Below are 11,371 nucleotides of genomic sequence, written 5' to 3'. Positions count from 1 at the left end.
GAGAGGGAGTACGCACAATATGATTTTTGATAATAAAAATAAAAAATTCAATCAGTTAAAGATTAGTTAAATCAAATATATTCTGTTTTAATAATAAATATATTCTGAGGATAAAAAAAGAAAACATATTTAATTGATTTTATGAATGGGCCATATTTTAAAATATTTAAAAACATCATCCATAATTTACGGGAGTTATATTTTTTGAGGCCATTGAGCTAATTTTCTCATCATCAATAAGACAACATTTTAGTTAAGTAAAGGAGGAACCACCCTCCCCCCAAAAATATGGCATCTTCCACTTTGATTGCTAAAAGCAATCTCTCAGATACTTTATTATACAAATATCACAAATACTTAACATAGATGACATACACGCTGCACTTTAATATGCAGCATGAAACTCCATTCCTAGAGAAGAGAGTGAAAACAAAGCACACACCTAATAAATGCTCCCAACAACAAATATAGAAAAGTTAAAGGTTACTTTTATCTTTGAACTTTTCCCTTAAGATGTGCAGGTATCCTAAACTTGGCATTATGTCATTTCTGTCCTTGAATGTGTGAAATGTGCTACCTTATCATCCCACAATTAAGATACCATAACGTTTGTTTCCAGTAGAGTAGGTCGCAACATTTTTTATATGTTTTTAATAATAAAGTATTGGGTTAAGAGTCACTTTTGTTCTTGAGTTTAGGGTACCTATAAAACTTTAAGAAAAAAGTTCAAGGGCAAAAGTAATTCTTAATCCAATATTTTATTATTAAAAAATAATAAAAAATGGTGAGACTCACTCCACTAGAAACGGACATGGCGCCTTAAAAGCGGGATAATGGGCAGTGCATTTCGAACATTCAGGGACAAAAATAACCTCAAATCAAGTTCAGAGTACTTGCAAACTCTAAAAGTAAAGTTTAAACACAAAAATAACACTTAATCCAAGATAAAAACACAATTTACTAGAACAACAAAAGTAGCACATATAATTCTAATACGCAGGTAAGGTGTCTTAGTTATGAGCTTCAGTCGTGGGTTGTGCACTCATAGCTTCACCAGCATAAGAACAACATCTTCTACAGCCTCCTCCATACCTTCCTCCACGACATCCATAGCGGCAATATCCTCCTCGATATCCACCACCATAGCCACCATGGCTTGGGTAACCACAGCCGTATCCACCACGGCCAAGATAACTACCGCCATAGCCACCACGACCCGGGTAACGTTCGTAACCATATTTGGCATCATCCACCTCTCCATGATATTTTGTCTCCATTACCTCAACTTCAAATAAACAAAATGAAGATACGGTAGAATGGTTAGTGATAATATAAAAGTTCATTCATGATAGTAAAACATGTTAAAATTTTTAAAGAAATTATCCATAATTTCTATGTGACTAAAACTTGATAAAAATATAATCCCAACATTACTTTTATTTCTTCAATAAAAACTGCACCAAATTCGGGCAAAAAAGGGGGAAATAAAACTATACACAACTTGATCAACGTTCCTTTTTACAAGAGATATATAATTTTTAGTAGGTTTTTTAATGCGATGCAGTGAAGATTGATTGAGATCCCTCAAAGCTCTGCTGTTGTAACAGTGTGTATGTATATAGTATAAAATAAGAAAAAGGGCGAATGACATTAAAAGACTAAAATATTAAATCAAATTCAAATATCAAGCAGAAGATTCAGAAATTTAAATTAAGAACCAAAGATTTGCAACCATCTAAACAAGAATTTGCAAGTAAAATTTGATAATATGTAAAGGAAAAACTTCTCAAACATATATAACAACATATCTAGTAATTTGCTACTATTTTATCCTTGCTTGCAATCCTTAAAACACGAATTTGGACACGAATTTACCAAATTTGTCAATTTAATTATAACGAAAATGATTTCCAAGTAATGATAAATTTAACAAAATTTTTTTTTTTGCAAATTAACGAATCTTGCTTGCAAAACTTTATTTTGAGGATTGCAGATTAACAAATCTCAAAAGTATAGGACCTGTTTCGATAAGTACTATAATAATTTAGTTAGGGCAATTGTTTTCTTTGCAACTGTTTTAAAAGTGTTGCCTAATACGGGCATAATTAAGCAACAGTTTTCATATGTTGCTATTGATCACTACTTTAGGCAATAAATATTTAACAACATTTGAAAACTGTTACCGAAATTAAAACATAACATACAACAGTTTTCAAGTGTAGGGAATCAAAACTCAATAGGGCTCGCACTCACCATGATTAGAGGAAGACTGATTAGGCAAGTCCCTAGCTGTTACAACCGAGCAAATAATGAGTGAAAGAGCAAAGAGAGCAACAAGAAGAAAGGCCAACTTGGAAGCCATATTTGATGAGTTTTGTTTGCAAAGAAAGGACATAAGATGGTTGATAATAGAAGTTTGCCGACGTACTCTGTATGCATATGCTCTCAGTCCCTCACACAAAGGACCTTGCATGGTTGGGAGTTAGGAAGTAGGTTCCATTAATTACAGACATCTAAGCTGTTGGAGATTGTTGGAACCGGCAAGTAGATTTAAAGTCTAAGTCGTGCCAATAATACTATCTTCAAGAGCTATTCTGCCACACTAAATTGTTCGCGCGACAGCTCTCTAGGATTAAACAGACTCATCCTGCAAATTAAGCAGGGCCACAAAACAACAAAGACTAACAAAATATACTCAAACAATACAATACATAGGAGGAGCTTGAGAACCTTAGAACTTGGCCCTAGGTACACCGCACTCCTTAAGCTATACATAGTCATAGCCAGAAGGTCCCCTTAATAAACCATCAAACATCAATTTTAAAATAATTAAAACAAATTAAGCCTCATAACTTGGGTAGTTTTAAACATTAAAGAAGTTTTTTAAATAAGTATTAAAACCTTTAAATGTCATTAAATTAAATAAAAGGTGATTAAAATCCTTCAAAGCTATAACTCCAAGTTGATGAAAATAAGATTTAAGTAGGGGCTATAGAAATCAATATTATTAAAATATAACAATTCCTTTTAAAATACCCATGAATATTTTATAATATCCAACATAAGCTACATTATACGATTCCAACTTGATGTCTGACTTTATTTTGTCTTATCCAAGTTATTTTGTCTTATCCAAGTTGACAAATAACTTGATGTCTGACTTTATTTTGTCAACTTGGAGTAGCTCATAAGAACATTAATGCCAACAGATAAGTAGGTTTCAATAATTATGGACCTTATCTAAGCTACGCTGTTCAATCTCAACTTGATCTTCATCTGACTTCTATTTTTTCTTATCCTAGCTGACATTGTTGAAAATATCAACAGTCCGTGAAATTCAAACAGAATTAATAATGTTTGTATCAAATGACTTAGTTGACTAATTTATAAAAAAGGTACTTTTTGGTATATACTCTCTCAAAGGGCGATCAATAGAAACAATGAAGACCTAGAGTAAATCTCTCTTAGAGAAGATGTTACTGTGAAGTTCTAAAACAGTATTTAAGAGCTTTTCAATGCATGATTCAATAAAAATGAATGTAAAGTACTCCCTCCATTTCTATTTATAGAAAAAAAAACTGTATCACATACACAATTTTTTTAAAAATCAGTTGACTATATTAATTGTATTTGAACATAAAAAAATTAGACTAAATACCTTTCATTATTATTTCTTATGACTGCGAATAGTGAAATTATGAGCAATAATTGAAGACATTTGTAGTAAATGCCTATTGAAAAAATATAATTTTTAGTTTTTCTTATAAATAAAAACAGAGGGAGTAGTTGTGAGCACTCAATTCATTACTAACCATCTTAAATGATGTTATATTTATAATTTCTGAAAAAGTTTAGCTATTAGAAGTGAGATTATAGCAGTCAGAAATTTTAGAACACACGAGTCATTTAGTGAGGGAAAAAAACACGTTATTGCCGAAGTAAAAAACTAAATGTGTGTCGAAATCGTGGTTAACGTGTTATCCAGTGCATAGATAGTACGCTAAGTACGTAGTAAAATTCAGGTAAAGGTAGAGAAGAAATAAATATTTGAAGTTTCGAAATTGAAAATTATTTGGATTTGAATTGAAATTAATCAGATGGTAATTTTACTGAATGAACTAAAAAAATTTAGTTAACTTGTATTTATAAAAGAATGTAACATTGTTTCATTATAAATATTTTAACAATTTTGAAAATGAGATAATAAAAATATTTCAGCTGTTAAGAAAAAGGGTAAAATCTTCGTTCAGTTATTTAAATCTAATATAATTACGTTAAGAAAAAAAAATTTAGTATATTTTAGTCAATCCCTGAGTTAAGTCTAGCTCGCCAACCAATCATGTACGTACCGAGTTTCATCAAGACTGTTTCTGAATATGCAGTTTATTGGTTTGCATGTGGCAGAACCAAAATAAATATGTTTGAATGGGGGCATTTAATGTCTGTTAAGATATGTATGAATGAATTCAATATGAACCACTTGCAAGTTTGGTTGACAAAACTAATTGTCAAGCTCAGATATGTTAAATTCTTGCATTGACCCGGCTGTTGCACGACGTCATCCATATTTTATATAATGAAAACATGTTATGTTGCACCAATTAATTAAATAAAATGTAATATGTCATTATTTATATTGATTTTGTTTTTGGATTAGATCTAGTGCTTTCTTGATTTTTTATATTCTTTCCCTATCATTATCAACGCCAGAATCAATTTATATTTATAATGTGATGCATGGCATGTTTTTATTGGATAATAAAATATAGATGATGTGGTGCATTGAGTGTAGACAAGAATTTGTCCTCAAATATTACATGGCAATGGTCTCAATACAATCATCATTTGAAGTGTGATATTTCTAGCTAGACACTTTTCTAATTGTAGCATGATGAATTGAAACAATTCTTAATGAATTGTTACTGACTGCATTAGGATAATTTTTTTTGGAAAATCATATCCAAAGATATGATAAAAAAATTATTCATAGACAAAGACTAATACATAATGAAATATTGTTAAAATAAGAATATGAATTTATTTTTTCAAATGAAATTTGTTATTAGTCCTTATCTGTAAATAAGTTTTTTGTCAGCTCCTTAGATATAATTCTCCAATTTTTTTTTCCTTTTTACCAAAAAATGCCATATGGTGGGTGGAACAATTTGACAATAGAAATGAATATTGGTTCCTGAGAGGATCGTGACTTCCTCTAGAAAAAAAAAATAATAAATCAAGGAGACGTTTTTAGCCAATTAGATTACTTTTGATATTTTATATTTTAATTATTATTAAGTGGGAAGTCAAATCCAAAAGACTTAACTTTCCAAATTTTACTTTAATTAACTGCGTTGAGCTATACTCCTTCCGTTTTTCTCCTGATCCGTGACCCCAAAAAAATTCTACCCCCACCCACCCCATTATTTTTACAAAGCAAAAATAGCATTCAAGTTCTACAAAAAAGGAAGTTTATTATTGAGAGGTTCAATAAATTTCACAAAATACTCTCAAGTTCTAAATCCTGTGTGTTAACACCTTAACTAAGGGCATTAACAACTGAGTAAATACCATTTACAACTTATAAAAAAAAATAATAACTTATAATAGCAAGTTGTAAAAGGCCGTTGATCAGTTGTCAATACCCTTAATCAAGTTGTCAATGCATAGGATTTGAGACTTGGGAGTATTTTGTAAAATTTATGGAACCTCTCAGTAATAAACTTTCTTTTGTGAGACCTGAATGTAATTTTCTCTTTAAAAAACTATGCATAATGATATGATAATATAACAACAACAACAACAACAACATTATTATTATTATTATTATTATTATTATTATTATTATTATGGTATACTTTTATTTCTAAACTTTTTTTACCATGCAGGTGGTTTATCTTAAAGTCAAAGGCAAGACAATGTTACCCCTTAAGTAATAAAAAGAGTACAATATGCGATACATATTGAAAATTAATTTTTTAAATTAAAAAATTATTTTACTACATTACGGATATGAGCATCAACATCGCATACGACATCAATACAGATACGTGAGACAATTTGAAATATCGGTGCTTCATAGCTGCTCATAGATAATATTTATACGGGCACAATTACCAATAGACATAGTCGAATTAACACTTATAAATACGATTCTAAACAGAAATTTTTTAACTTTAACTCATTCAAACTAGCTACCTTGACTTTCCTCTGCTAGGACATGATATGGTTTGAAACCTTGGGAAATGAATTTGATTTTCCAAGCCTCTAAGGTATGTGCTATATAGGCTTTTATGCCATTAGGTCATAGATTTTCCACTCTAAGAGTGTTTGGGAAGGGTTTATGCAAATGAACTCACGCCTAGCTAATTTCTTCTGATTAAAATATGAGTTGAGGCATGATTTATGTTTAGTATATTATTATATTAAGTGCCAATTGAGGAAACGATAGATTGATTAGGTACATCTCAAAATTGTAGCTTTTAGAACATTAGTGTTTGGTGATTTTTTTAAAGGTAAATATTATATTGGACAAATTAAATGTTAATATTGGTTAATTTAGACTAAGGTAGTGGAAAATGGAAGTTTTTAATTTACATGTGTAGATTAGAAGCATTTTTAGGTTACTTTGATGTTGTCGACCTTAATTGATGATCTCAATCCTTTGTAGAGAACATGAGTTATAAGAACTTTGGATTGAATTGCATTGTTGAATGAGATAAGCCTAGTCAATTAAACCTCAAATTAATACTAGGTTTCAATAGTGTCGCTAGCGGCAGCCAAGATTGTATGTTTATTTGATTTTCCAATTTCAAGAAAACAAATGCAAGTGAAATATAATAACATGAAATATAAATATAGTTTAATAAATTAAAATTATTTTTTATCTTAACTTAAAAAATAAAACGTGTAATCATAATTAATTATGAAAAATATTGATAATATGATAAATATCATAGTTTCGTATAGTGGCCATTTCTCCCACAATGGTACTACCATTCTTAACCACAAATATTACCATAGATAATGCAATACCTAATAAGACATCATTATAGTTAATATAAATATTCAGCTCTCACTCATGGTGAGAAAATGATACATAGCGACGGGAGGAAAACTTCATAATAACTTTGGCATCTTCCATTTTTGATTGCTTATAGCAATCTCTGAGGTATTTTATTATACAAATATTAGAAATACTTAACGCAGATGACACACATTACACTTTGACGTGATTCACACTTTATTTGCAAAACCAAAAGCAGTACATATTATAGTTCTAATACGTAGGTGAGGTTTGTCTTAGTTATGAGCTTCAGTCTTTGGCTGTGCATCCACAGCTTCACCAGCATAAGAACAGCATCTTCTACAGCCTCCTCCATACCTTCCACCACAGCATCCATAGCGGCAATATCCTCCTCGATATCCGCCTCCATAACCACCACGGCCCGGGTAACCACCTCCATATCCACCACGGCCTGGATAGCCACCGCCATAGCCACCATGGCCAGGATAACCACCACCATAGCCACCACGACCTGGGTAACCTCCATAACCATATTTGGCATCATCCACCTCTCCATGATTTTTTGTCTCCACTACTTCAGCTTCAAATAAGTAAAATGAAGAAACGCTAGAATGGTTAGTGATAATATAGCAGTTTTTTCATGATAGTAAAACTTTTGGATAAAAATATCATCCCAACATTATTCTATTTCTTTAATAAAACTAGCACCAAATTTGGGCAAATAAGGGGAAAAAAAACTTACGCATGATAAATGTTCCTTTTACATATAATGTTTAGTATGTTTTTTATTGCGATGCAGTGAAGATTGATATAGATCCCCCAAAGCTAGTCTGTTGTAACAGTGTGTGTGTGTGTGTGTAGTATAGAATAAGAAAAAGGATGGATGACATTAAAAGACTAAAATATTAAATAAAATTTAAATGAGAACCAAAAGGATGGGAAAATTAAAATAATGATCAAAGATTTTGCCACCATCAAAACAAGAATTTGTGAGTGAAACTTGCAAATTTGTAAAGGTAAAACTTCTCAAACATAATACCATTTCTAGTTAGTTGCTACCGTATTATCCTTGTTTGCAATCCTTAAACAAGAATTTTCAAGATTCGTTAATTTGTAATAGAAAACGATTTTCAAGTTTTGACAAGTTTTTCAATTTGTAAATTAACAAATCTCAGTTGCAAACTTTTGTTTTGAGGGTTGCAAATTAACGAATCTCAGAAGTATGTAGGAGCTGTTTGAAAAGGCACTGTAACAATTTTTAGTTTAGGCAAATATTTTCTTTACAACAGTTGTAAAAATGTTGCCTAATGCAAGCATAAACAACAATTTTCATATGTTTGATATTTATCCCCCACTTTAGGCAGCAAGTATTTAGTAACATTTGAAAACTGTTTCCTAAAGTAGAATAGGCAACAATTTTCAAGTGTAGAGAATCGAAACTCAAAACGGCTTTGCACTCACCATGATTAGAGGAAGACTGATGAGGTAAGTCCCTAGCTGTTACAAGCGAGCAGATAAGGAGTGAAAGAGCAAAGAGACCAAGAAGAAGAAAGGCCAACTTGGAAGCCATATTTGATGAATTGCTTGCAAAGAAATGATATGAGATGGATGATAATAGAACTATGCGTACGTACTCTATATATACATACAGTACGGACCTACATGTAGTTGGGAGTTAGGAAGTAGGTTTCATTAATTATAGACCTTACCTAAGCTATACGTTGTTCAATCTCAACTTGATCTTCATCTGACTTCGATTTTTTTCTTATCCTTGCTGACATTGTTGAAAAGATAAACTGCCCGTCAAAGTCAAACAGAATTAATAATGTTTGTATCCAATGGCTTAGTTGACTAATGTATGAAAAAGGTATTTCTGATATATACTCTATCAAAGAGTGGATAGAAACTATTAAGTTTATGGAAAAACAAACCTGTGAGTTGTACCGGGTGATATCTCTATGTGGACGAAAGGAGTTACTCGAATCCGATTCTCGGTTCACAGTAAATGTAGGAGAGTGGAAGAGAGAAGAGAGCACAGAAGGTTTCTTAGTCCATTTCTTGAATCTCCCCTCACAAGAGATATCGTTTACAAACACTTGTCAAATAACTTCTACATACGCATGAAGATAAAGGCAACGTGCATGCCATATTTACTTAAAATAAATTTTGGGTATATTACAATTAAGGACCCTCATGTTTTTTCCTTGTTAATTTGACCTCCCAATATACAATGTGGACTTGGGCCAACAACATTGATCCACCAAGGGCGGGCTAGCTATATGTCAAAAACCAACAGAAACAATGAAGAACAGTAAATCTCTCTCAAAGAGAAGATATTATTATGGAGTCCTGAAACAGTGTTTAAGAGCTTTTCAATGCATGATTCAATAAAACTGAATGTAAAATAGTTGTAAGCACTTAATTCATTACCAACCAACTTAAATGATGCTATATTTATAATTTCTGAATAGCATGCTAAGTGAAGGACCTAGCACACTAACTATGAACTCAAAGCAAAAACTAAGTTACTTTCAAAGTGGATAACGTGTTAGTTGGATATCGTGTTAATTGGAAGTTAATGCAAGGAAAAAGATTTTATGTTTTCTAAAACATGTGTAAAACATTTGTGTTGGAGTTTTATCCTTCTAAGAACATTTCAGAACTATTTTCTTTTTGAAAAGAAACTTTCAATTACTTTTTACAAGAGATTCCCCCGGGGGGGGGGGATAAAATCCTTTTGTTCTAAGTCTTTTTCTCGACTCTCTCTAGGTTGATTGATTTGTCATATAATCTTTCAATTTGTCATGCTGCAGAACAACCTTTAATTTCTAAAGAGTTTGTTATCATTAAAAAAAAAAGTAATCCAACAATCTGTACCCAATATTATAGATAGTCCCTAGTCTAAGAGAGGAAGGGACGAAAGTATATAACGCTCAAGTCTGAATTAGTCTGTTACTTCTATATATATATATATATATATATAAGTGGCTTCATGCATATTGAGAATAGTATATGAAAAACAAAAAAAAGTGTATTGCACGAATAATAAATTTCTTACATATTTTATAGAATATGTTTTGATGATAATGAAAAAATAAAAAGTTAGCATGAGATTTAATTAAAGTTTAATAATAACTTTATAAATCATGAATATTAAATTTCAACTAGCTACCTATTCTTGCAAAGAAATATTGCTATTGTAATGTTTAGGAAAAGAAGAAGAGAGAACTTTGTTGAATTATTAAATAAAGTATTAAAGTATAGTTTCTTAGAAATTAGGATTTAGAATTTTGTAAAATGGATAAATGGTAAACTATAATATTTTTTAAAATTAAACAAAACTTCCCATAAGTTTTTATGTTTTTCAACCTTCCCAAGCTTCTTTTTATGCTAAAAAATGATATTACAATTTGGATTTGAATTTATATTTATCAGAAAGTAATTTTACAAAATGAACTGAATAAGTTTTTGTTAACTTGTGTTTATATAAAAGAATGTACCATGTTTCATTATAAATATTTTTAACAATTTTGACAATGAAATAATAAAAATATATCAATTGTTGAGAAAAAGGTAAAATCTTCCTTCAGTTATTTCGAATAAAAATTTAAATCTATATAATTACGTTAATAAAAAAATTCAATATATTTTAGTCGATCCCTAAATTAAAGTCTATCTCGACAATCAATCATGTACGTACCGAGTTTCATCAATACTGTGTCTGAATATCCAGATTATCGGCTTACAAGTGGCAGAACCAAAATAAATATGCATGAATGGGCATTTAATGTGATCTGTTAAAGGATATGTATGAATGAATTCAAAGTGCACAACTTGTAAGCTTGGTTGAAAAACTGGTCAAACTCAAATATGAGAATTTCTTGCGTAACTCGGATCCCATGCAGTAAAAATAGCATAGTAATAAGGAAGTGGACAATTCTCACCGTCTAGATGAGAAGTCTTTTTTATACAGATCTATCTTCCCAGCCAACGGCAGAGCCACATACAAGTGAGAGTGAACGCATCTCCCCTCACTTGAAAAAATTACACCTAGTGGATATGAAATTTTAAATTTTCTCCCCCGTCCTTTTTATATTTTGCACTCCATCTTTTTAATATTATGAATATTAAATCCATATATTTTTCCTCTAGTCTTAAAATCCAATTTTTTTATTTTTAAAACTTAAATTCTAGTAATATAATAAGTATATATAATTGATTTTTTAATTATTGAATTATTTATAAAATTATTAATTTTTTTTAAAAATTGTCCCCCGACCATGGGTCCTAGCTTTGTCACTGTTCCTAGCCATTAAATAAAATGATCAATGACGATTACCCTACTTT

The 11,371-nt window shown here is 30.7% G+C and overlaps 2 protein-coding genes across 2 annotated transcripts; both read right to left on the bottom strand.

The window, feature by feature from the left end:
* Positions 1–560: 560 nt before the first annotated feature.
* Positions 561–2,380, bottom strand: LOC129317829 (glycine-rich protein 3 short isoform-like). The gene is made up of 2 exons (XM_054962219.1): positions 2,254–2,380; positions 561–1,285 (listed from the first exon to the last, which is right to left on the bottom strand). Exons 1-2 carry the CDS (start codon positions 2,360–2,362, stop codon positions 1,011–1,013), a joined length of 384 nt encoding a protein of 127 aa, XP_054818194.1. The 5' UTR covers positions 2,363–2,380; the 3' UTR covers positions 561–1,010.
* Positions 2,381–7,033: 4,653 nt separating this feature from the next.
* LOC129317050 (glycine-rich cell wall structural protein-like) lies at positions 7,034–8,622 on the bottom strand. The gene is made up of 2 exons (XM_054961376.1): positions 8,486–8,622; positions 7,034–7,604 (listed from the first exon to the last, which is right to left on the bottom strand). The coding sequence occupies exons 1-2, from the start codon at positions 8,592–8,594 to the stop codon at positions 7,300–7,302; spliced, it is 414 nt and encodes a 137-aa protein (XP_054817351.1). The 5' UTR covers positions 8,595–8,622; the 3' UTR covers positions 7,034–7,299.
* Positions 8,623–11,371: the final 2,749 nt, after the last annotated feature.

This window comes from Prosopis cineraria, unplaced genomic scaffold, assembly GCF_029017545.1.
Source record: "Prosopis cineraria cultivar Desert tree isolate PC_DT_omini unplaced genomic scaffold, ASM2901754v1 PC8, whole genome shotgun sequence".
NCBI lineage: Eukaryota > Viridiplantae > Streptophyta > Magnoliopsida > Fabales > Fabaceae > Prosopis > Prosopis cineraria.
Note: the sequence above shows the minus strand (reverse complement) of the source record. Positions and strands in the feature narration are given on the sequence as shown.

What these genes read in the sequence shown, in the direction of transcription:
- LOC129317829 (XM_054962219.1), bottom strand. Translation starts at nt 2,362, where the DNA reads ATGGCTTCCAAGTTGGCCTTTCTTCTTGTTGCTCTCTTTGCTCTTTCA. An exon ending in TCAGTCTTCCTCTAATCATG is followed by an intron (nt 1,286 to 2,253) that starts GTGAGTGCGAGC and finishes GTTTATTTGAAG; the next exon opens with TTGAGGTAATGGAGACAAAA.
- LOC129317050 (XM_054961376.1), bottom strand. Translation starts at nt 8,594, where the DNA reads ATGGCTTCCAAGTTGGCCTTTCTTCTTCTTGGTCTCTTTGCTCTTTCA. An exon ending in TCAGTCTTCCTCTAATCATG is followed by an intron (nt 7,605 to 8,485) that starts GTGAGTGCAAAG and finishes ACTTATTTGAAG; the next exon opens with CTGAAGTAGTGGAGACAAAA.